General features: G+C 37.8%; 1 protein-coding gene across 2 annotated transcripts; it reads left to right on the top strand.

Moving 5' to 3' along the window:
* Window positions 1-146: 146 nt before the first annotated feature.
* Window positions 147-24,578, top strand: YME1L1 (YME1 like 1 ATPase). Of its 2 annotated transcripts, XM_063303485.1 has the most exons (20): window positions 148-347; window positions 2,200-2,331; window positions 3,176-3,338; window positions 5,438-5,536; window positions 6,689-6,798; window positions 7,935-8,085; window positions 9,526-9,630; window positions 10,542-10,624; window positions 11,650-11,740; window positions 12,663-12,815; window positions 13,162-13,294; window positions 14,169-14,231; window positions 14,725-14,837; window positions 15,362-15,517; window positions 17,375-17,526; window positions 19,060-19,186; window positions 19,895-19,968; window positions 21,666-21,752; window positions 22,284-22,418; window positions 24,017-24,578. In XM_063303485.1, the coding sequence occupies exons 1-20, from the start codon at window positions 315-317 to the stop codon at window positions 24,017-24,019; spliced, it is 2,163 nt and encodes a 720-aa protein (XP_063159555.1). In that variant the 5' UTR covers window positions 148-314; the 3' UTR covers window positions 24,020-24,578. The 2 variants fall into 2 exon arrangements, with proteins under 2 accessions (XP_063159554.1, XP_063159555.1); XM_063303484.1 differs by lacking the exon at window positions 24,017-24,578 and having other exon boundaries at window positions 147-347; window positions 22,284-22,427.
* The last annotated feature ends 2,477 nt before the right edge of the window (window positions 24,579-27,055 follow it).

The raw sequence follows: 27,055 nt of genomic DNA, 5'->3' as shown, positions 1-27,055 counted from the left end.
TAGCGACAGGCGGCGGGACGAGCCCAGCCCCAAACGTCTACTTCAAGCGCAGGGCCACCGGGAACCACCGGTTGCTAGGAGATGGGCGAGGTCACGGGGTCACCCGGAAGCACTCTGCCGAACAACCGTCAGCTGCCGGGCGGGGCTCAGCCCGGCCTGTTCCAGCCGCGAGAGGCGGCCATTTTCGGGAAGAGCGGATTACCCGCCGAGTCCCCTTCCCCACGAAGAACGAGGCCGGAGGGGCCGCAGAGGAGGAGGTGTCCTCGGGCTGAGTGCGACGTGTCGGGCCGCTTTTGTGGCGGGTGGCGATAAGGATGCTCTCCTTTTCCACCACGGTGCAGCCTCAGGTGAAGGCCTCCCTGGGAGCAATTGGAAGCCGCTATTGTTCTGCGTAGCTAGAGAACCGGGGGTGGCCGGGCGGAGAAGGGAAACGGGGTCCTGGAGGGATGATTTGGGGAGGGAGGCTCCGAAAGAGGGAGGACGGGAACGCGAGGCTTCCTTGGCAGGGCGTAGAGGAGAGGAGGGAAAGAACGTTTTTAAAAATATGCTGGATTTTGCTTTCACGGAAGCCAGCAGAAATCGATAAAAGCATGCGGACGGTAGCCCCTTCCCTGAAATTTAAAGCTATACTGCTGTTGAAGAGGGACGCCTTATTCAGCTATCCTTTAGTTATTTTCCGTTGAAACGGTTCCTACTTAATGGCTGTCTCTCGCTTTGTGAAGATAAGTTCTGTTCGTTAACTATGACGGCATATTTTTTTCTGAGCTTACTAATTGTGAACTTATTGTGGTGACTGAGTTGACAACGAATCTATGTCCAATTTCATGATGATATAGGCTCTTGCTTAACATTTTCACCCCAAACTCAAATGCCCAAACCAAACACTTGAGTTTTTCGGCATATTATGTAAATATAGAAGTATTAAGCTGTCTATGTGGGAATCAAGATCTTATTCTAGGCTCAGATGACATCTGGGGCAGTTTTGGCAAATCGCAGGATTAGGTTCATAGAAAGTAAATAATTAAATAGTGGACCTATGAGAAGATAATTCACTAGCTAAAACTTAATTTTTTCTGATCTTGTGTCTGATGGATGTGTTGGATTACAACTCCCATAATTCCTGCTCAACATGGCTAAGTATGGAATTTGTAGTCCAGTACATTTATCTAGTTAGAGAGGTTGCTTTGTATAGAACCAAAGCATTCTGAGGTTACAGGCTACCTGTTACCTTTATCTCAGTTGATGAGAGAATGAGATGATTTTTTAAACGAAATTACAAAAAGTTAGTCTCTTCATCTTTGTTGCATATCATGTATTAAACAAATATAAATTGACCAGCATGCTTCATTTGTAGTTACATTGTTTAAATATTTGTCTTATAAGGGTGACATTGGTTGGTAGTTATTGTAGCTGAGATAAAAATACCAACAACACATACTCTACATGATTTATCATTTTGGCCTAAGTATCAGTTTCAATCTCCATACTTAGATCCTAAACATTTTCAGTAAAACTCTTTTGTTTAGCTTTATGTAGCATTCTATTTCAAAAGTCTATTACAACATAAACTTTTCACATATCTGAAAACCAAATGAGGTGGAGTTAGCATTTATAGTGCTTAAATATCTGCTGTCAGTAGGTGTCAACTATATTAGTTATGTTGTCATATTGGATACGATACCAGCAGTACATATTTTGTTTGTTTTCGGATAGTTTTGCAGACATGGTAAATCAGTACATTATTATTGTCTGTACTTGTATAGCTAATACTATACATATTCCCAATTTCAGTTATTTAATTTGATTATGAGCATTTACAAGAAATACCTGTTTCACAAAATCAAAATAGTAAGGTTAGTTCAGGGGAAAGGATTACTTTGCTGGGTGGGAGGCATTTCTTATACACTGTATCATGCAGTAGTGAATTGATTGGTTCTAAAAAGTTTGTAAACACCTGCAAAATTAAACTAATTTTTTGTAGTTTTCAATCTTTGTTACTAAAAATTATATTTCTGTCTTATGACACTAATTCAGTGTTTAAAATATATTTTGGGATATACAGCAAGAACTGTTTATTGCATTAATGCAAAAAAAAAAAAACAGGCTTGTGCATTATGTCTGAAAGCTTAGGGTTCTTACAGTTATTTAAGACCTAAATTATATTACATGTGTCTTAACATGCCTTGTATTTTATACTAGGTTACAGTTTCTTTGAGTCACCTCATAAATGCATTTCATTCACCCAAAAGTTTAACTCCATCTTTCATCACAACATCTACCCAGTCTGTGCAGAAAGAAGCACCACCTGAACATGATGCGTTAACTACTGAAGTAAGAATCCTTGAATGGTGTAATTTATTTATGAACACCTTTATTTAATATAATTTATAGTTGCTTGGTATCATGAGGGAATTTAGAGACAATAAAACAATGTTATATATAAAAAGGCATTTATTTAAAGAAAAGGATATTCGTTAAGATAAATACATTCCTTTTCCTTAGAGTTAAGTAATCTTTTGCTTGCTGTTCACTCCTGTTACAGGAGTAATACAAAAATATCAGTAAGTGTATTTGAATTTTCTGTAATATGAAAATGTTAGAGAGACTTGGGTTGAGATCATGCTCCTCTGAGAAAATTTTTTATTGTATTGGATAGGACTGACTAGCTCTAAGAACACGTCCATAGGATTACAAAGTGAATTCCCAAAGAAATTAAAGATATCTTTGAGATTGTTTATTAATTTAGTAGCATACTCTGCAGGAGATAACTGGACTCTAGAAATTAACATGACTGTGAAAGAGCATCTGCTATTTAATTTACACTACCCATGTTTAAATATCCTAATTTCCTGATGTTTGTAATAGCATCAGACAGAATAGTTTTTAATGACATACAGTTGTTTTCATTTTTATTTCAGTAAATAACATTTACTACAATGTTATTTACTTTTTTGTTTGAAAAAAGAACTGCAAAGTTTAAATAATGGTACAATTTTTATAGATACTGAGCATTAACATACAGTTCAGAGAGATTAAACAAAAAACATAGCCTTTTATAAGCCTTGTATATAAACACATAAGAATCATGGTTCTCAGATTTTAAAAGTTAGATTTTATTTTTGAAGTAATCCAGTGTTTATCATAGTTTGAATGCTTTATTTATTATTTTTTACAGCCATTACTTAATCTACGAGACCTAGGACTGTCTGATTTGAAAATTAGCCAACTTGATGAACTAGTGAACAAGCTAATTCCTGGCTTTGGTGTAGAAAATAAAATATCCTCACATTGGCAAACATCATATATATCTGCGCAGTCTTTCTTTGAAAATAAATATGGTATGTGTTGGGATATTTTAACATATTTGGGCAGAAAAATAACTTCATGTGACCCTAAAGTGTATCACATCATACCCATGGACAATGCTTCTATAAAGTGCTTGTTATCTGCTTTATTTCTGTCCCTGTTTCATTCTAATGCCACTAGAAGTGCAAAATCCTCCAGAGTTTTACTTCTGGCTTTTGTTGTTCTTCAGCTAGGATTAGCCTATTCAGCTCTACCTGTTTACATAATACAGCTTGATTCTACTGGAGCTGATCATTATTACATTGGTCATGGTATCAAACATAGTTAACTATAGTTTGCAAAATTAATATGGAAAACTGTGGTTTTAAATAGACAAATGGCAGCATTTTATCTGCATATCATTGATACATTAATAATTCTTAGCCGTTTAGTCCATCTTATTTCTAGTGCTCTACTAATACTATTTTCCCTGCCTTTGTATTCTCTTGGGTCTGAAATATCCCTTATTTGTGTTTATTTGTAGCATTGGTATTCTGACTTCAACATGGATCTTAAGGTAGCATGTGTCATTTCCAGAGATTAAGCAGACCATATTTGTGTAGTATATTTTGTACCCTCAGAGCAATGTTGCTTCAGGTTAAATATTGGTCTGGGACCAAAGAGTCCTGTTCAGCACTGAAACCCTTTGGGTTACTTTGGCCTCATTGCCATCCCTTATCCCAAACTACTTGACAGTGTTGTTAGGATGAAATGTGTCTCCTTGAACTCTTAGAGAAAAGACAGGATTGAAATATTTAACAATGTAAATAAATAATTTCTAGTTTATTTGCCTATTCTATCCTACCTATGTACTGAGATCCAGTGTGATATCATAGTCAAAATTCTGGACTGACACCAGGGAGACTTAAGCCTTCTCTCAACCACTCTCAGCCTAATCTACCTCACAGGAATGTGGTGGGGAAACTGTGAGGATGGAGTACAGTATGCCAGTTTCAGCTCCTGAATGAAAGATGGAGTATAATTTAAATAAATGAATACTGTCTTTTGTAGTGAAAGAAGCTTCAGACTTCTCAAAATCATAATCAGTAAAGATGGAATGTTTTTAACAACAGGGAAATTGTAAAACATCATACATAGTGCTACTGGAATAATATATCACACTATAATTTATTCTTGTATTTGCAGCTGGGTAGCAAGATTATTGCTGGAATTTGCACGTACAAGTTACACTCAAGATGCCCTGCCCAGTTAAACTTAAAAATCTATATTCACTCCAGCTTCCATGTTTAGAGTTTGCAAAGTGCATATCCCTGTTTATATGGATTGCATGTAGGCAGTAATCACTTACCTGGTTACTAGAGTTGATGATGGGGGATAGAAGGTATGACCTTCGCTATACTACAAATTGCTAACATAAGTAAGTGAGCAGTAGCATTTGGAAAGCTATATTCAAAGCTATATTAGCACCAGATGTTGTGCTATTGTAATTGAATTAAAGAGTTTTTGCTTTTTGTGCTTCTACAGTTACTTAAGAGCCAGTTCCATTGATCTGTATAGGTAATTTTCACCATGTCTTCTCCTAGCTTTGGTCCTGCTTATAGTAGAAGTCGGCCCTGATGGTTTTACTCCAGTAATCCAAACCCTAGACAAGGAATAAGTAGCATGCATCATGTTTAACCTCATTCACTTCCCCTAGTTTTGAGAGGAAGGCAGTAATCTACACTTACTTATACAAATCTCTTGTTCTTTGCTCTCTTCCAGCTACCGCACCACAATTTTAACTGAGCATAAAATACAGCGAATTTTGGTTTTGTTTACATTATCCTTTGCAAAATAGATAATGAATTTGAATCTAAAACTTGTAACTATTGGAGTGTTATTTAATAGTAGTTTGAAGCTGAGTACCCTGGATATAAGTTTTTCAGAAGTCAAGGACTCCATAAATGGCTTAGTTTGCTTGCTTTATTTAAGGGAGGGCATTAGCACATTGTCTAACTTACCAAAGCAGTATCATATCAAAGTTGTTGTATCAATGTTTGTGTGTGTTTAATTTTCAAATATACAAGATCTAAAGCTACAAGATTTTATTTAGTTCCTGTAAATGCTAAATAAGCTTTTTGTTGTTTCCTAGGTTTTGCAGATACATTTAGTGTTTTACGTTCATCTTACATCTACAGACAGCATCCTAGTCCTCCCCAGGGTATATGTTCCGATCTTCAACATTGGCCAGGTAAGAAGTAAAAATGTCTCCTTTTATTTATTCATTAAATTTGTATCACTGCCCATCTCCCCCCAAAGGAGGGACTCTTTTGGAGTCTCCTTTTCCAAAGTAAGAGAAATATGGCTTGGATCCAGAGTCTCCATGAGCAGAACACATCTTCCACTGTATAAAGGAGCCCCCTAAAAGCTGTTTCAAAGAATAATATTCCACTGCATTTCACTCTGTAGAAGGAGAGCTAGTTCATAGTATACTACAGTATATAGAATGTTAAAAATCAGGTAGGGAATTATGGCCCTGTAGATATCACTGAATTACAACTCCCAGGTGTACCAGTGAGATGTCATTGGTGTTATATGCAATTCAGTAACTTTTGGAAAATCACAAATTCTCCATTACTGATATGGAAGATAATACTTCAGCCTTGAAGATATTTATAATATCTGATTACTCATGAGAATTTTCTTTAGAGTTAGTACAGTGTTCAGTGAGACTGATTTAAGGTGGCACTAGTAATGGCTGTTGAACCATCTCAGATTTCTCAATTACAATAGGCAGTGTTAATTTTTTTGCATTTAAGGCCAGGAACTGGCAAGTATACCCACTGTTTGTAGGCAAGTCTTAATTTTCTGTGAGTTTAAGCCTATAATTTGAATCATAATTTCTATAAAGCATGAAAGAAAACAATTTATATGTGGATGATTCTTAGCTAATAAGGAACTATATAGAATAAGCAAAAGTTTCAAAGAGCTATTCTAAAATACCTTAGGTTTAATAGAATAGGTTTTAATTATTACCAATCTGTGTTGTAATATTTTCTGTGCAGTGTAGATTTCAATGCACTTTCCTGAGAAGAGCTGTCATTGAACACCATGGGGCACAACACTGAATGATCTGTTTCACTCTAGAGAGTGGTTTGCAGTTCTCTTGTGGGATTTTGATTACTTAAATTAGAATCACAAATTACCCGTCCTTTTCTGCTTTGCAAATGCTAAGTGGTTGTCAGAGGGTGGGTAAGGATAGGAGCTGGCAAAGACACAGTGGGGCCAGAAGATCAACTAAAGCAGTGTTTTTTAACCCTGGGAACTCTAAGACATGTGGACTTTGACTCCCAGAATTCCCCAGCCAGCCATGCTGATATAATACCTCCCTTTTTGTATTCAGTTTTCATCCAGTCTCGAGGTTTTAAAACTCTGAAATCAAGAGCAAGACGGCTGCAGTCCACATCAGAACAATCAGCAGAAGCAGAAGATGCAGCTCCCTCATTTGTAAAGGTAATAATGAAAATATGCACATTATGATGAAGACTGAGTCTTGCACCTTCTCCGGTGTCTGCTACCATATAATGTCTCCATATGCATTGCAGATTAGAAACTAGCATAGTAGTCAAATGTCAGGCAGCTAAAGTTCCACAGAGGTAGAAATATTAGAAAGTGTTGAGAGCTTTATGCAACAAGATGGGTGTGCAAATAGGATTAGGTTAATTATATTTTTAAAGAATTAGCACAGGCAATGAAGGATTAAAGAAAATATGTAAAGAAGTGAATGTGCAAGAGAAATTCCTGTGAAATACTTGGATCAGACTTCACCGAACTGACATTTGCTAGATGTGTTAGACTTCTACTACCATAGTAACTCAGCCAGCATAGCTTATGAACAACAAATTAAATCATTAGACTTCATAATTAATATGTGACTTTAATTCAAGAGTTACCAACCTTTGCAGATTACAACACCATCATTTAATTTTAAGTTTTTTTTAAAGACCAAATTATCACAAGATTGGCACAGCTTGTAAGATTTTGGTATTCTTGTTTTAAAATCTTATAAAATATTAGCATTCTCACTTCAGATCTTGGGAGATTTTAGGTGACAATACTGACATCTTGGGAGATTTGTCTATTTAAAATCATTTTAAAATTTGGAGGTATCCCAAAGATAAGGTCTTGGGGTAGAGTAGGTAATAGAATGTCCATGAGAGCTTCATTACCAATCCATTCTCTGAATATATAAATTATTGCTGAATAATCTTTTTTCTTGCATAATTGTATATGAAAAGCAAGTTTCCTTAGTTGGTGGTTTTAAGTTGGTGGTTTTGTGTCAAGAATTAAAAAAGTGTTCGTGTGGGGAAGATACGTTAACTTAAAAGTTCAACAGGAGTTCTTGGGTTTAGAGCTGAGCTTTTAGAAAAAGTAAAACAAAATGCATCACTTCGTAATATCCAGTGTACAATCCATTGTTTGCTAAAATTAACCTATGTAAAAGTTTTTAAAAACAATTTAAAGTTTGGCTAATGGCATGAAGTCTCATATGACAGAAATATAATAACTATAGATACTTTTGGAGAAATTGTATTTTAACATGAGATTTGATCATTTAAAAAGTACTGTTTTTCCTGTTTTGTTTTTAGGGTCTTCTACTGAGAGAGAAAGTGTCTGAGATTGAAAGTTTAGACAAACTGATGAAAAGGAAAAACATACCTGAAGCTCATCAAGATGCTTTTAAAACTGGGTTTGCAGAGGGCTTTTTGAAATCACAGGCACTTGCACAGCGTACAATTGGTCAGTTGATTTGGTTTTTAAAGCAGATTTTATAATCATTTATAATTTCCTTTTAATATTGGGAGAATATATTTTAAAAATAGAGTAAAATTAACTCCTTTATGCCCTCCCTGTCTAGTGATAGGTGGGTACCTCCTACATCTCCCCTCAACTTCTTCATCACATGTTAAGATGATCAGTTGGTTTTGTTTGTATCGCTATCCGAAAAGAACCAATTCAGTTGGTCCACCCCAGATACTGGGTGACTCCTGTGAGATTTCAGTGGGAACCTGGGGTTGTCCCTGAAACACTCATGGACAATTTGACCAAGGCATTAGTTGTTGCTTGGAACGCAGGCAGTGGCAGCCTTGGATTGCATTGTCGCTATGTGGACTCTCTGTCAACGTGGATCCCGTAGAGCAGTGTTTCTCAACCTTGGGAACTTTAAGATGTGTGGACTTCAACTCCCAGAATTCTCCAGCCAGCATGGCTGGCTGGAGAATTCTGGGAGTTGAAGTCCACACATCTTAAAGTTCCCAAGGTTGAGAAACGCTGCCGTAGAGCCTGCTGGTTTTCAGAGGAGCTTGAGGAAATGAAGCCGCATAAGAGGTGCCTAGTGCATCACTGGAGGAAGACGAAGAGTGAGTCCAACCACAAGTAAGAGTTTGCGTGAAGGATTACCTTGTGGTGATAACTGAGGGAAAATATTTATTCTTTGCATTAGTGCATAGCTGACTGATGACTCTTTCCTGGGTGACTCAATCCCTCCTGGGTAAGGAGGGACTGGGGAAACCCCCATAGCATTGTTGTGAAGACTCTTTTAGGCATTTGTCAAATAAAGTTGCTTGGATTCCCTCAGGGCTAGACTAATGGAACTGACTGAGGCACAGCATTGCTTGGTTATCTGGGGGTAGTTTGAGCCTGTTAGTCTTTAGGAAGTAGACAGGGTCCTTGGGAAGTGGAGTCCTGCCACCTGTCTTTTAAAGCCAGGTCTTTCCCAGCTGGCCTCCCTGCAAATGACTCCCTGCAGTAGGATCCAAGTGTTGGTGAACACTTCTTTTGGGGATGGAATAGGTAGTAGGATCTCATCAGATCTGGCAGAGTTCGCATGCTCTGGGTCACATCTGTGAAACAGTATCACTTGGTAGGACCCAGGAGGCATGCCTTCTCTGTCACGATGCCTGTCCTATGGAAGAGCCTCCCTCCTAAATTTCAGATGGCCCTGATTCTGGGGACATTCTGGAAGGCCTTGAAGACTGGCTTTTCACTCAAGTGCTGAGAGCCTGTTTTCTTTTTATGCTGTCAGAGATTCCGTAAGGCGTCTCAGCTGTTTATTTTAAATTGATTGTTGTTTATGGTATTTTATGTTGTGCTTATTTTAGTTTTTGTCAGCTGCACATTTATTTGGTTAACATGGGCACCATATCAGTTGGCTAAATAAATATTCTTTTTTCCTTTCAGATTCCTTAAGACGAACCCGATTATTTGTCTTTCTAGCGGTGTTGTTTGGCATTTATACTGTGTTAAAAAGCCAGTTTTTACCTAAAGGCTCGTTTTCTGATGCTGGTTTGTTAACTTTTCATTCTTCTAAATTTTTAATTTATTGTTATTTACTATTTTATTACGCCATGCTAAACTTAAATTTAAAAGTTGTTATTCCATGTCTGATTTTCAAAGAGTATATTTAAGTAGAGGACGGGGTTGCCAGAAATATAGTGGATAGAGACAAAGAGAAAGAGATTATTCTCCCATGAATAACTTACATAGAGCACAGCCTGCATACTCTTCAGATCAGATAAATAATTTTAGTAGCTTTAACAGTAATGCCTCCTTTGTTTTCCAGTACTTATATACTGTGGTATCAACAACTTCAGTACTTATATACTGTGGTATCAACAACTTCAGTACTTATATACTGTGGTATCAACAACTTCAGTACTTATATACTGACAGTATCAGAGTCATTAATTTTAATGACATAGTTGTATCTTCTTGAAGCTTTGGGAAGTCTTTGATCAGTATTTTAATTACAGAAAGTTTGAAGGTGGTAGTATTGTGGAAATCAGATGTCTGGATGATATGAGTCCAACATTTGATATATGTGGGAAAGCTTTTAATTGGGTAAACAGCTGCTAATGGTTTGTGTAGTTACTGAGACAAGCATTGCCCAAACTAAGTAGGTAGATATATATGCTCACTTTTGGATGTCCCTGCATGTAACAAATGCAGGGAAAGTATACTTTTTAAAGAATATCATGTAGTTCTACATTATTGTGTTATTGCTAGGGATGAAAATATTTATGTATTTATTTAGATTTAGGTTTAGGTTTATATGGCTGCCTACCTCTAGGTAGCTAACATAGCTTTAAAACACCAATGCATTAACAAATAACAGCAATAACAAGACATACATATTGTAACAAAAATAAGGGGAATGGCAAAAAGGTATTTGACTAAATAAATTCCTTTGCTTGCAGTACGTTTTCGAGCAAGTTCTGGGCTTGATGCAGCAGTGGATCCTATCCAGATGAAAAATATCACCTTTGAACATGTGAAAGGCGTAAGTTCAAATGTTGGATGTCTCCCGATTGTGCAGTAGAATTGAAGCAATCAAATAAGACATGAACATCCTGATGAACCTAAAAGGGCAGGGGTTGATTTGCTTAAAGAAATACGTCACTGGGACGAGAAAAGGGAGGTGAATGGATTATATTGTGGATGAGGGAAAAATCTAGTATTTTTACTAAAAAAAATAAGGTCCTCTGGGTATGAGTAACAGCTCTGAAATGGCAGAGTGGCTCAGTTCTGCTTTCCCCGAGATGAATGCTTGATGGGCTGCTAAGACATTGGGCTGTCACAGTTGTGACTGCTTTGAATTTTGTCGCTGTAATACTTGTCACTGTACTCTCTCTCCCATGCTGCTAAGCATATGGCAGAATATCCTTGCCTTAGCAGTTGCTACAAGGTGGTGCAGTGTGCTGTTACCCAGCGGTATTCTGCAGTTACCCTTTTTTGTCACGAAATCTGCTCTTTAACAAGACCCGAACCGTGCAATCTATCTGTTTTTTAAAAACCATCTGCTTCGTATGATTAGAGGAAGTTGCTATTTTTCACTTTTAAATTATATAAGCATTACTTAATATAAACTCACAGGGTTTGGGTTTGTTTCAGCACTGTGTTCTGAAAAGTTATATAGCAATTAATTACATTCCCCTTTTTACTGACACTGCATTAGTAACTGTTTTTCGCAATATTTTTAATGCTAATGAACAGTTCTGCCAAATTTGTTCTCATAGGCCACAAATCAATCCACTTTAATGACTGTATCCAGTGGGGAATTGTGTTTCTTAAAAGAGTCCACTCTGTTCTTATTTTGCCTAAGAACACATTGCTTTGGATAATCCAAAAATGTCATGATTAATGTGTGAAATGACATAAGGAAGTCAAATCCCATTTAATAGTTTTATCAAGGGAACTGTTCTTTAAAAGCAACTTTATGTAGGGCGACCATGTAATTAACATGTCAAAAGCATGTTAGTGTAAATTATTATAGTCTTAAATACTTTTTTTCTTAATTGAGTTCAGGTAGATGAAGCTAAGCAAGAGTTGCAGGAAATTGTAGAATTTTTGAAAAACCCCCAGAAATTTACCATACTAGGAGGTAAACTCCCTAAAGGTAAGAGCGAACCTTTCCTTATTTTCAGTGTGAACCTTTCCTTATTCTTACAGTCTAGTCTAGTCTAGTCTTGTATGATTTCTGTAAAGCAAGTACAATCCAGCATAGGTCTGTAATGTACATCCAGTAAATTTCTTCCCATTGTGTATTATCGGGTTGGTTTTAAAAACACTACTTCTTGTTAAAGTGGTACCTAACAGAGTGCAGCTAATTGCTCTTCCACATCTGTTTCAAACTCCTAATGTGTATTAGTGAGTATGCTTGAGTCAGAATAGTATCCTCAATTGTTCATACAGGTAGTCCTCAATTAAGGACCCTATTTCACGACTCTGCTGCTAAGCGGTCACTAAGTGGGAAAGCACATGACTGCAACTGTGCTTTCTGGCTAGAAAGAGACAAGGCTACTCAGTTTCATACCTGGGCTTTGGTTTGCCTCCTAACCCCTCCCCTGCCCGTTGGGATGCTGGAGTGCCTGCTTACTGTCTTGCAACGTGATTGAAAGCAACATGATCAGGCTGGCAGCCCAGGGCTGGGAGCCACAGGCGTGCTACGCAAACAGCTTACAGTTCTGCCTTGAAATCTCTTCCTCTCCAATCTCTGCTCTGCAAGGGGGGTGGAAAAGAAAAAAACACAAGCCAGGCACAGGACAACAGGTACTGAGTGTAATGGCGATCACATGACTGAGGGACACTGCGAAGGTTGTAAATGGTCATAAATGGGCCATAAAGTTACTTTTCAGCACTGTCATACTGTAACTTCAGACAGTCGCTGAACGAATGGTCAGTAGGTGAGGACTACCTGTACTTGTGACTGAGTAATAAAATGCCTTATTTAAAAAATTACAGAACTTGGGGCCAACATGGACAATAGTCAGGTCTCTGTAGCTTAGCATGATGTTCTTTTCGTGCTTGTATCTTTCTAGGTGTGCTGCTGGTGGGTCCACCTGGGACTGGCAAAACCCTCCTTGCCAGGGCCGTGGCAGGAGAAGCTGACGTTCCCTTCTATTACGCTTCGGGGTCTGAATTTGATGAGATGTTTGTTGGAGTGGGAGCCAGCCGTATTAGAAACCTGTTCAGTAAGTTCAGCCTTTCCCTCAAATCCCCTTCAGGGAAACCAGCATCAGTGCTGTAACGTCTTAGGAGTAAACAGGTAGCCTTTTTCTGGTTAACTATGTTAGAAATTTATGAACATTGCAAGAATTCAAATGTGTTCTCTTTCAAACTATTTGCATTGTCTCCATTGTAAATGAAAACATAAAAGAAACAATACAGCTTAGTTTCGGGGCGGGGGACATTATTCAGAAAATAGTTTTTTGGTGAAAAAATAGAGTCCATTATGATAGTCAGAAAAATCGCATGACTTTCACACTGGAAACAAACGGAGAGAAAGATTATAAAGAATCTGACATGTTACATTCTTAGAGGAGGCCAAAGCAAATGCGCCAAGTGTTATATTCATTGATGAGCTGGATTCTGTTGGTGGCAAAAGAGTAGAATCTCCAATGCATCCCTACTCAAAGCAGACTATAAACCAGCTCCTTGCTGAAATGGATGGGTAAGTGTTACTTTTCCTTCTAAATAAAGGGATTTTTAGTTTTATTATAATAGAGCAATGGATGTGGAACAGAGGTGGACAAAACATTTTGGATCTGAAATGTTTTGCTCATGTCCAGAAGGGAAACTTGGCTTAAATACAAGGAAATCTATAATTTTTCTTAGGAAGAGAATGTTTTTGCCATTAAAGAGAGGATCCACAAACTGTCTTATCTCCTTGAATATCTAGATATTGGGGATTGTGGATGGGTGCAAAATCCTGCTCAAAGTTAAGGACAGCACAGACACTCAAGTGGGGGAATAGTAATTATCACGTGTAGGTCAAAAGTAGGGCAGTGCCTGCCTCAATAATGATTTGGCGTGTTTTGGACCTTCTGTAAGAACAGCAGCTTTCTGATACTTGAGAAATTCAGTCATTTAAGCTAATGCCCATATTTTATTTATTTATTTATTTCTATTTCAAATTTCTGTCACCGCCCATCTCCCCCAAAGGGGGACTCTGAAAAACTTACTTCTAATCATTTCCAAAGCATGTAAATCTGTGTTCAAAAAGTAGTTTTCATATTTTCCCCCTATTTCTTTCATTTTAAAAGCTGAACTATCCTTTGGTTAAAAACCTGCTGATATTGCTGTTGTCGCATGCACTGAATGTGGCTAAGGCCAGTCATTGGTGATCATGGCCACCTGCTCAAGAAAGCGTTGGCTTCAACTGGAAAAAGATCCTCCACTCCTAGACCTGTCCTATAAAATAAGTGAAGCATTTTTCAGAAATCCCGCCAAACTGAATATGACTTGCTAGATCATAATTAAATACCTAAATAGTTCAGGGAAAATTACTGTCAATATATTAATTCACTTCTTTTTTTTTTTTTAAGCTTTAAATCTAATGAAGGAATCATTATCATTGGTGCAACAAATTTCCCTGAAGCACTAGATAAGTACGTCTGTGTACGTGTGTGTGTGTAAAATACAACTTTGCCTGATTTGATTTTGTACATATATGACTGATAGTTTAGGACAGTAATATGGATGCATAATTAATAATCCTGACAATATTCTTTGTATTAACTATTAGGCAGTTAAGAGAATAGCCATATTTTTCTGGAGCAACAATTCTAAATGGGACCTCTTAACTGAAAATGATACAGATTTAAATGCAATCTGGATCCAACTAGTCAGTACATCTGAATTGTAGCTGTGTAATGCTGGTTCATAAGTACAGTTTTCCATGAGATTCTTGTGCCCACAATTATTGCGAGATTTTCTGTGGAAAGCATTTAATTGCCTGAACTGACTTTTAGTGGAAAACAAAAATGTTTTGGCTACTTTCCTTACCAAATCACCTATTAAAAATATTTTGATATATAAAATTATTAACCAAGATTTTAAATTATTGAGTCATTCACAACATCTTTTTTCCTCCCCAATTAGTGCTTTGTTACGTCCTGGTCGCTTTGACATGCAAGTTACAGTCCCCAGGCCAGATGTTAAGGGACGAACAGAAATTTTGAAATGGTATCTTAATAAAATAAAGTATGATAAGTGTAAGTATAAATATGTATCTGTTGCATTTTTGAAATTAAATAAATAAAAATATAGACAGTTGTCAATAGGCTGGCTGCATAAGAAATGCTCATGTATGCTGATTGAGGTTAAGATCCTCCCATGAAGATGAATATCTGTGCTTAATAGAGCATAGTCAGTTAAAGGCTAGAAATGTGCTATTTAAGGATTTATAACTGTACTTAAAGCTAAACTTTATCAAGTTAAAAGTGAATTCAAAACTAGATACTGTATTGTAAAAGCTTCCTGCATCCAAGGACTGTCTTATATTTTTAGGAAAAGGAAAGGAAATTTGTTCAATCATTTGAACAGTTGTGGTATCTGATTTTCAGGTCACAGTTCTTATTCAAACATTTGTGATTGTAAATATAGTAAATTCTTAAAGCTGGATTATCATAAAGAGTGTATGTAATCAGCTCTGCATCTTTAAGTTTATTGTGCCTGCTAACTTACCTGAATATTAACTTGGGTTGACAAAGGCATTAATGTATCTTTGTTTGCACAGCCATTAATCCAGAAATCATTGCAAGAGGCACAGTAGGATTTTCTGGAGCTGAGTTGGAAAACCTTGTGAACCAAGCTGCATTAAAAGCAGCAATTGATGAAAAGGACATGGTTACTATGAAGGAACTAGAATTTGCAAAGGACAAAATTGTCATGGGTAGGTTTTATATTTTGTAATCACTTATTTATATGTTTTTGTTCCCTAGTCATAGCAGTAACTTTTATTTTTAATATAATAAAATATAGAATAGTATAATAAGATTCCTCGTTTTAACAGACTAATCAGGGAAAGAGTCTGTTATACACACGTCTGTTGAATAATTGTGTTAATTTATAACACTTGTGTGACAACATTATATCAAATATCTTATGGAAATGATATAAATTGCCACTGAAACTTGGTCTGTTACATGTGGAGCTGTTATATCAAAATTTGCTAAATCAAGGTTTCACTGCATGAGATAATATATTTTTAGAGTCATAATGCATTGAATTCCATTAATGATTTAAAAGAAAGTTTTATCAGGCTGTTTGTTTTCAAGGGGATCCCATAACTGTCACAATATAATATTTACATAATAACCGTCAGAAATCAGTTTAATTAAATAGCCTCACAAATAAGAGGTTATTTAGAAAGTGAGGGGCTGGGAACATAAGGGGCTTGGTTTAGGCCTTGTGTTTAGGATTTTTCTATGCTGTGCCTGCGTGGCATATAGATTTTGTGGCCTGTCGTGGGGCTGTTTTGCTGATGTGAGCCAGACATGGAGTGAAGAAGGGAAAAAAACAACTCACTTTTGGCCTTGAAGGGCAGCTGCCTGATGAGCTGACCTGGCTGCTAGTCAGGGCTGGTGTGGGGAGATTTAGAGTCAGCAGTCCCACCGGTGCAGCAAGGTGTACAGGTGCTGGGGACTAGAACCCTGGTGGGGCTGGCAGTGAGACATGCTGCCAGTGTAACCAACAACTGGAGAGAGGGGGGGAGAGAAGGAGTGGAGAGAAGAAGCGAGGCAGGCAGGACAAGTGTTGGTTCCTGTTCGGGAGAGGAGAAGAACAGTCCAGGGGTGGCTTCCCTGGAAGTCGGGAAGTGAAGACCCAGAGGGGGGACGAGCTCTACCCAAGGCGCTGGAGGGCTAGAAGGGATCCAGCTGGTTGCAGGCGGCGGCTTCCCCCAAGGTCCTGGAAAGGGCAGGGAAATTGGCTGCCAGTACAGAAGCCCTGGTTTGGGGGGGAAACTGGGGAGAAGGCCCTGAAAGCGGTTCTTCCCCCAGTGCAGAAGCGGACAGTGCTTTGGCTGAGCTGGGCAAAAGTCAAGCAACACTGAGCACTCTCCAGTAATCCCAGGCCCCTTCCCTTCCCCAGAAAATGAGGGAGGCAGAGAGAAAGGGGAAGGAAGTAGGAGAAGTTGAGGGGGAAAGTCATTGGTAGGGGGACATGGGAAGTAACCCAACACCAGCACTGTGTTATTAAACCTGTTGTAAATATTTTCTGTGAATACTGTATATAGCACAAAAAAAAGGCATAAAAAGCCTCCCCTGCCATGTGTTCCGGTGTCCATTGCCGCCTTTGCTTCATAATATACCACCAGTCCAGAACAAACCCAGTCGCACTGTGACAGCCTGAAATGCAACAGCGAAGCCCCTCAAACGTAATAAACATCCAGTGAATCCAGACTGAACGCGTGCTTTGAGTGCTGATTATCAGCACCAACCATGTACAAAAACCAAGTTTTTGTTCATGATTTATAGATCTAAGATTTATAGAAATGTATACCGTAGGAAAAATGGTATGATGGAAGGGAGTGGAAAAAAAGTAGATGAAGGATGTTCATTGACAGTGGCATGCTGACTGGCAAAGGAGCAGGGGGCAGGTGGAGAGAGGGAAGGGAAGGGAATGATGTGTCTTGGAAGACAACACAGGTGAGTGACTAAAACTCTGAAAAGGAAGGTGCTTTTCAGTTTTTATCAATATACCATAACTGACAGTTCATTAAAATTCTCTTGGTTTATTTTGATTTCAGGTCCTGAGCGTAGAAGTGTAGAAATTGGTGATAAAAATAAAACAATTACAGCATATCATGAATCTGGGCATGCCATTATTGCGTATTATACCAAAGATGCAATGCCAATCAATAAAGCGACAATTATGCCACGAGGACCAACACTTGGACACGTAAGGCTTTTGAATAATAGAAAACATTGCCTTAGTAGGGCTGCGCAGTGTTTTGGCTTCTAAATGACAGAAGCAGACACAGCCTCTATGTGGTACAAACTTAAACATGACGTCTTTCTGGAAATTGCTTGGACCTCTTGCAAGAGCTTCATGTTTGAGATCTCTTTAATAATATTCAAGTCTGGGGACTGTGAAGGCCATTCCAGATTTTTACCTTTCTTTCCTGTAAGTGCTTCATGCTTGATTTGGAGGTGTGTTTCATATCATCGCCTTGCTGCAGCTACTTCCACCCAAACATGCAGTGCATGCAAGGAAACCTTAGAATATTTCTGAGCTAGAAGACTTAAAGGAAAAATGGGAAAAATTCCAAAAGCGAGAATAGAAAGAGTTTTAGCTGGCTACAGGAAACATTTGGAAGCAGTTATTTCTACCAGAGGAGGTGTTACAAGTAGTGACTGAAAAGGTGTCCAGACCATTACACCTGCCGTATTCACTATTTTCTATCTTGATTCTATAATTCAGAGGGATTCATTGAAGCATATAATTTGATGGGGTGTGTAAATCTCTGCATATGATTGTACGGTACGCACGTTTCCCCCTTTGAATCTGATGTAGTGTATAGCCCTGGAGTTCAACACTTTTATAGCTATCTGTTCTTGAGAAATTTTGTAACCGTGCAATGATGCCAGAGACTATAAAGGTAGTTGTTGTGTAAGGTATTCCTTACGAGACAACTGGGTGCTTGGGCACTAAATCACACTATCCAAAGTAGTTATGATTTAAAGCTAAATATGTTAACTGGTCACAGTGGCTTATATCGAAGTGATTCAGGGAGAGCATTTCATTAGTTCAGGCTGTTTCAAGATTGCTGCACTTTAATTACCTTAGCACAAATTCCACATAGCACAGTAGGACTGTTAGGCTGCAGGATAGCAGTGATGGCGATACTAACGAAGACAACTTACTGAAAATTATTAATGACAATAAACGGTGGTATTATGAAGAGTTGTTCCTCATTGGGTTTATCTGTTGTACCCATATTGATTATTCTGGAAGCTGTTCTGTCTAATTAACCAAATGGGTAAGTGTTTTGTACCTTTTTTTTAAAGTTACAGTATGTCCTAGTTTCTGTCCTGCAGTACTGTATGAGTCTGTGTAGAAGTATTGTTTGCTAGTCCCACCTTCAAACCAGCTGAACTTGGATCTTAGGGTAGGGTGAGCCTAAGAGGATAAGCCAGAAGATTGGTAGTTGCTCATCTCAGTTGGTGTTGTGTAATAACAGCTTCATCTAAAACCCCATGACTGTGCAAATGTCTTTGGGATATTTTTGTGAGCGCTTTGTGAATTTCTTTGTAAAGCATGCTGTGAGAAAGCAGCATATTTTAAAAACAAATCCACAGAGGGCTCACAAAAAATATCAAGGCACCTAGAATCCTCTAGCTTTATCTCTTTAGCAAGCACAACAAATTATCTAGTAGCCATTAAACCTCATCTATTGATTTTGCAAACTTAATGTGCAATTTTGTATTAAAGGTTTCTTTGTTGCCAGAAAGTGACAGATGGAATGAAACTAGATCTCAGCTGCTTGCCCAGATGGATGTCAGTATGGGAGGAAGAGTAGCAGAAGAACTCATATTTGGGAATGATCATATCACAACAGGTTAGTCAGAATTAAGGGTGTGCACAAAATGGGGAAAAGTGTTTTGTTTACCTGGAATATACCATCCTTTCCCTGAGATTATGCAGAATTATTTCAGGTCAGCTACAGTTTGACTGAACCAGAACCCAGATCACTTTGGTTATTCCATGTTTCAAGTGCAACAGACAGAATGACTGGGCAAGGCTGGTGTGCATCGCTCCTACTTCTCGCTCAGTGGCTCCCAGTGTGGCATATATCACTGTCCCACTGATCTTACTAATGCCTTCTGTTCCTCCTCTCACTGCTGCCTGTGTCTCAGTCTGGCCTGTTCCATCAGCCTGTCTTCCTTCTCTCCTCCTTCGGTAACCACTGTCAGTGTCTCAGCATAGCACGATAGTGCATCTGCACATTCTCCAGTCTTTCCCCTCCTTTCTTCATGACCCTACTGCCACATCCTTGTCTTTTCCTGCATTCTCCTCTCTGAACCATTTCTGCATGGAACAACTGCATTTAGCTCTGTGCCCAGAACAAATGAGCCATATTTAATGCCACACATTGACTCAGGCACCTAGAAGAGAGATTTCAGTTCAGGTACATGTTACTCAAAACCAGCTGTCCCATGCACAGATGCTTTGTGCATTCCTAGTAGAAACAAGAACTTTAACTCATGTATGAGGACTTATATTTTAGCTTTTACGTCCTGAATTAACTTTTTTTATAATCACCTAGGTTCTTCTAATGACTTTGAGAATGCTACTAAAATAGCAAAACTCATGGTGACCAGGTTTGGAATGAGTGACAAGGTACAATTTCATTTACTCTTCCTTATAATGAATTTACAATGAAGTACTTTTTAAGCTGGAGATGTGCAGATCTATGCATACAGTATTCTTGTTATAAAAATAAAGTTTCATTCTGACAGAGTAACTATGGTGTAGCTTGGGTACATGAGCCTGTTTTTAAATACTGTAGGAAAATAGTACAGACCTATTTCAGCACAGTTTTGAAGTCAGGAGTCATAGTTCACCAAATAAGAAATTAGGATGCTAGAGAAACAAACATTTGTGGAGGTCTAAGCACAATAGATGACCTTCAAGGTTCAATACATAAAGAGGCATGTAAGCCTCAGATGGACAGATTTAAATCAGCAGTGGGAAGAAGAGGAAGAAATCAGCTTAGAGCAGTACAGTTTTGATAGATGGAAGCATCAGTAATCCTAATTTCTTGATACGTGTAGGCACTTGGAGGATCATAAACTTGATTTGTCTAATTTAGTTTGAATATTGACTCCCTTTCCTAGAAACTGTATTTAATCTGCAGAATTGTATTTATCAATAGAAAATAACCATCAGCGAGTGGTGTCAGCAGTTTATTTGGACACTGAAAGAATAAACATAGACCTTATGGCCAACAACTTGTAACAGCAATATGTTAAATCCTCTGGTGCTCTTTCGTAGGATACAGTTGCTAAGGAGCTAGCCTTAGAGAGCTGTTTGCCAAATTTATCAAACTGGGGATTACATAAAATTTAATGCTTTTTAGTAGCGTAGAGAAGGTGTGGCCCAGATTACCAGCCTTGGTCATGCCATGCCATAGGCAGCTTTTCCTGCTAATTGTAATTGCAGATAGAAAGGTAGAGGGTGGTATGTTACCTGATTCAATTAATGGATGTTTGTGGATCGAAACAAAAATGACTTAAAAAAAAAAGACTAAATAGATGACAAATGAATGTGGATTGAATACAGAAGTGAGTGACCAGTGTATAAGAAATACATTGAGGTGGTTTGCTCATATAAAGAGAATGAATGAGGGTTGAGTTGCAAAAGAGGTATATGAAGGAAGAATGAATGGATTGAGAGGATGGGGAAGATCAAGAAAGTTGTGGTTGGAGCTGATGGGATCTTTTAAATCAACTAGCATACAGGTCACAAGTCATTACTCAATTAGTGGCTAGTTCCCTTACAGCCATCTCAGACTTCAGTTTCTGGTTGCCAGTGGACTCATTTTACTTTCTGGGTACTTAAGACAGGATGCAACAAACTAGACATAGCTGAACCTCTCAGTAATGTCATCTTCTCTTTGTTTGCAGTTATTTTACAGTGAGATGCCTCAAATGCACAAGTAAAAATTCTTTGCAAGTTTTGAAATGAAAACAAGTTATTAAGGATGACTCATAAACCTCTTTAAAACTAATTTTATGGGGGTAGAGTTTGAGCATATAGTTGCAGTTCTAGTCTCACAGCAGAGAGAAGTCCCACCGATACTCTCCTACACAGAGTTGCACTGTTGGTGTTTTCTTTCTGTTCAGATTAACAAGTCAGCTTTGAAATGATGGGTTACTCCCATATATATCCAAGACCTGCAGTCAGACTCTTCGGAACACATTGTGATACAAATTGTAATACTATAATCTGACAATTATACTGCATGTTACACTTTGAAAATGCTAAAGAAATAAACATCTCCTTTTCTCTCTCAAATCATTTCCCTTTTCCATAAGCTCGGTGTCATGACCTACAGAGAGACAACTAATTTCAGCCCTGAAACCCAATCTGCAATTGAGCAAGAAATAAGGACTCTTTTAAAGGTAAAAACTTTAATTCCCTGATTCAAAGAGTACTGAGTGAATAATTTCTAGATCCTTGATTTTGCTGAACGTATATAACACGGTTTACTATAGAAATTAAACAGAGCTATGGATCTAAAACAGTATGTTATGTGGCTACTTCTTGCTTAATTTATTGCCTGCGAAGATCAAGAAAGTTGAGATTCTGTTCATTTAAGTAACTTAAAAATGGCTAATAGTAATTGAACTTGCTTGTTTCCAGCACCCTGCTACTTTTTAAAATTATTTTGTATGGATTTTGTATGGATTAAAAATGGATTTGTATGGATTAAAAATTATTTTGTACTTTATTTTCCTTCTATTCCTTCTATTTCTTGGTTTTGTTGAAACACACTTCAGGAGGACCTGATTTATTTGTATGAAGTGTATTTGAATAAACAGCAAATATTTGTAAATTAATTATAAATGCTATTGCTGGTTAATCTTAGAAAGCATTTTTTTCATTTCCAGTTTTTTGTTACTACTATTTCTTAACTTACCTTTTTGTGATAGGAATCGTATGAACGGGCGAAGAGTATTTTGAAGACCCATGCAAAAGAACACAAGAATTTAGCAGAAGCTTTATTAACCTACGAGACTTTGGATGCCAAAGAAATTCAGATTGTTTTAGAAGGCAAAAAACTTGAAGTGAGATAACTTCCTTGTCAAGCTGTCTATGAGTTTCTTGCAACAATGCAGTAGTCTCTCTATACAGTGTAACTTTCTTTTCTGCCAAATGTATGTGTGCTAATAATCACATTTCTTTAGGATAAACATTTTGTCTTGTGAGCTTTTGTTCCTTTTACAGGTAGTCCTCGCTTACTGATCACAGGTGGGACCAGCAATTCCATTGCTAAACGCCATGGTCACTAAGCGAAAAATCACGTGACCATACTGGATCTACATCCCTTCCTTTTCTGTTGTTAAGCGAATCACTTTGGTTGTTAAGCAACACATCACGTGACCACGACTTGCAATTTCACTTCCGCTTTCTCCATTAATTTTGCTGGTTGAAAGCCAGTTGTGAAGTTTGTAAATGGTGATCACGTGACTGGGACGCTGCAACAGTCGTAAATGCGAGGATTGGTCGCAAAGCTGTTTTTCCCCCCCCCCCAACCATTGTAACTTCAAGGGGTTGCTAAACAAGGCAGTCAGTAAGCGAGGACTACTTGTACTTAATTTTGTCTATTCCTAGAAGGCGATGTAAGGTTATAAAGGTAACATTTCAGGGGTTGATCTGGTTTAGAAATCCTGAATACTGAAACGAAAGAGTGAATTGATACACCTTCGCTGCTAGCTTGTCCGAGTGGATAGGAAAAGGAACTGCAAACCGCTGGGGTCACTCTTGTGGCTTTAGGCATTTGAAATTGTAGAGCATACAGGTTGCGGGAAAGTGACACTTCTGTTTTTTAAACCAAAGTTTTATAAAGCCTTTATTCCTAATTTATCATACTACAGGAACTTAAGGGCAGGCACTGCACTGATAGTTCTGTACCTTCCAGTTGACCTCCATACACTGGGACAAGGCGTTTGAACTGATGGGCACAAAAGTAATAGGGTTTATCTATTTTGAAGGCCTTAAAACTTGGAGGGAGAGAGGGAGGGAGAGAGAGTGTGTGTGTGTGTTGGTTGACTGTATGTGAGAAAGTGGACAGTAATATTTGTCACAGGTGGAAGAACTGCACTGTCTCCTCTGAGGTGGTAGTGGGGAAATGTTTTGTTTTTTTTTAATTTTATGGAGGTGTGACTTTAGTCCTCTATTTCTCCTGTTAGAATTTTTAAATGGTGGTTATGGCAATTTGAATCAGAGTGCACTTGGCTGGCCCTTCTTTAAATAAATACAATTTTTTACTTCAAAGTTGTTAGTTTATTTTATAAGAACGTGCTGCTCAAATATTAAATGATGTGTTCAGACATGTTTTAGAAACTGAGATTAGGGTAGGGTTGACAAGCAGTTGAGAATAGCTAGTAATAATTATACTGTTTTGTAGGAGGTTAAGCAATTGGTTGATGGTTCTCCACAATTTTAACTCCTACACCATACGTTCTAAAAAGGAAAGAAAGTTCTGTCAATTAGTGAGAAAATAGAACAGCATTGGCAATGAATTGAATTTAAAATTAGGGCTAATAAGACATTTTGCTGCCTAGTTGATAGTCCAATTTCTTTTGAATTGGTAGATAATTCATTTTCTTTCAGCAATTCCAGTATTTCAATGGAACTTACTTTTTTTGCTTTTTCCATTTAGTAAACGTGGAAGAACCTCAAGTCCATTTCGTTAATGGAATACCAAACTGCTATGCTGACCCATTACAAATGTATTCTTTTGTAGCAATAACCCGTAAAAGATGTACAAATGCAGCATGTTTGGCACTTTTGGGGAATCATTTATTTTAATTATGCCAAGTGCTTTTTTCAATTTTCCTCCTCCTGTAAACTGCTTTAACTCTGGTTGCCCTCATATGTAAATTGAGGTGTATAAAACATATCTTAAATCTGTAAATAAATTTGAGAGTTAAGCAAAGTGTGTAATTTTTTAATAGCTTGAATTTCCTTTTTTTTTTTTGGTGAGAATTTCTGTTTGCTGCTACTTCACTTGTTCATAACATAATATATAGACTTTTCAATTTAAGGATGAATTGTTAAATAAATGTTTCACATTGTCAGTATTTAGATTCTATGGAATCCTTTTAACTCCTAAAGCAGTTTCTCTTTCAAGAAGCCTTGTTACCTTTGATGGTGAGAATAAGTTGCTAGCAAGTTTCTTATGTATGTTCCTGCAAAAGCAAAGAATTAAAATTGAATAGAATGTTTTGCTTCAGATTTTGTTGCATACAGTAGCACTATTGTCTGTACAATACAGTTGCTAATTCTCAGTTCTGGATTCCATGTTCCCATGAAAGTTAATGTCATCCACTATCTAATCCCAATTAGGAACAGAAGTTTCTGTGGTAACATATTGCAAAAGAGCTTATTTTCTGCATGGATTAGGAATTATCCCTTTAAATGTTTTCCAGCCAAAACTGTTCCTGTACATACAAGTTTTAAAAAATGGGCATATTTAGCTAAATTAAGCGTTGTATACAAATTGTACATCCCACTTCCTGAAGAGTGTTCCTTGCATGTGTCCAACACAATGTTTTGCTTTGGTTCAAGTTAATAGCAAATTTGTGGCACTCATGACAACACATCCTAGTCAGATTATGACTTTTTTGGATCTAGTTTTAAAGGAATGAAAGACAAGAAAGGGGCACTGTCAACAAGTTTAGTGAATTCTTTTTGAAGTGTTTATTTGCTTGCAACCTTGGTGGAGACAAGCCATACCAGTTGGCATTAGCAGGTCTTAGGACTTGCAATAGAGTTCCTGTTGTCCCCATGGGGCATTCTTCTCATTGGTTTTATTACTTTTTATTGAAAAGTTATTCAGGAAACAACTTTGTGTATCTGTGTAGGAGAAATTTCTCTCACAATTAGCCCAAGAGCCCGTTTGAAACAGGGACTAGTAACCAATTTCATTGACGGCTGAATTGTCTGTTACGGTACCGGAGGCAGCGGAAGCAAACCTAAAACGGGTGGGGATGCTCTCCCTTTGTATACAGTTATGCAAATTAGAATATGCTTATATGCTTATAATGATTGGTTTGAGCATAGTGGAATCAAAAGTGGGTGGATTCAGTGGGGTAATGAGGTAGAACTATAAAAACAATGAGGTACTGAGAAGATGGTAGTTTATGGACATAGTTATTTTAGGAAGGCATTTTTATGGTTTATCTTACGCTGCCTTTGCTTCCCAGAGTGTAAGTTTACCTCCCAGTGTCTTCTCCCAACTTTATCTACATTCCTTGGCCTTCTGAGTGTTTTACAGCCGACCGTTTTATTTTTCCAAATATCTGGGAAAGCACTTCAAAGGGAAAGGAATATTTTGCTTGTCCTAGCTAACACGACGTTCTCCTACCACCTGTTATTGTACATATTGATCAGCTTTCCAGAGCTTGCCCTGAATAAATTAGATTTTCTTTCTTTAAATTGACTAGTGAATTCTTCCCCACGTAATTTAAAACCTCCCACCTTCATCCTACTGTATCCAAGTAGGCTGAGTCTTAAGAAAAAATAGTAAAAATAGGTGATACTGCAACTGCTGTCATCTGAAGTCCCTTAAGGTAAGCCCCAGCTACCTTCCAAAAACAAATCAAATATTTTCAAACAAGATGCCTTTTTCCCAAAACATTTTAAATGTAGTTCCTCTCACATAACTATTTCCATTAGTTGTACATTGCTGCTATGTTCCCTTTCAACTTCCTTTCAGTGATTTTAAGCAGGACCACTGGGAGGAGGACAGAAGAAAGTGTTGCTTTTCCATCTCAAGTGACTGGCAGGTATCACTCCTGCCATTAAAAGCAAACACTAAGATTGCTGTGAGAAGGTTGGCAGCTCTACTCAAGATCAGTGGTTTCCATCAATCACAGTGGGAATCAAGAGTTTTGAGCATGTTTGGTTATGTTGAACAGAACTAACTAGACTTCCAACTTCCATTTAATGATGATTGATTTCTTGCTGCCTTTAGCAGCTAGAAAGTAGAGATCTAGTTTGGTGCCTGGAGAGAGAAAAAAAAATCCCTGGGTAACTACTACTACATTGTAACAGGAAACCAACTTTGTTTAGCAGGTGAAAAAGGCAAGAGGTTCCAATGCCAGAATGAGCAAGGAGAATACACTGAGCAGATTGTGTGGGCAACCAGTCTATGGACTTAGCCAACAGTTAGGGGGCAGGCATTATTACAGCATTATGGCTCAAAAAGTGCTCATTTTTCAAATTGTTTACATCTGTCTTTAATCCTATATTTACAGCACTTACCTATTTCTCTATATTGAATGTAAGCCAGGAATTAGGAGAATTAGATGTTGTCACTATTTGGTAAGCCTGGCTTCTTGGAGTTAACCATGTGTGGAGTTACCAGTTTACTTTTTGCAACCAGCAAATGCTCAACATTTGTATACATCATGGATGAGTAAAGTAAAATGTGCATTGTTCCAACTTAAAAGAGAGGTGCAGTTGGTTCCAGAAAGCCCCCAAGCTTGATATTAAAATAATGGTAGAGAAGTACAGTTCTATAGTAGGGAATAACTCATCACAGTAGTAGTAAAAAGGATCTTGAAATTGTACTTAATCATGGTGCTGAAATCGGTTGGGTTCATACGGTGGTCTTACCCATAGTTAGTTTACTCAACCCATGTTTCTGGACACACTGAGTTACAAATGACATGGACTAGGTTCAGACAGCATCTAG

The sequence above is a fragment of the Candoia aspera genome, chromosome 4 (assembly GCF_035149785.1).
Source record: "Candoia aspera isolate rCanAsp1 chromosome 4, rCanAsp1.hap2, whole genome shotgun sequence".
NCBI classification, from domain to species: domain Eukaryota; kingdom Metazoa; phylum Chordata; class Lepidosauria; order Squamata; family Boidae; genus Candoia; species Candoia aspera.
Note: the sequence above shows the minus strand (reverse complement) of the source record. Positions and strands in the feature narration are given on the sequence as shown.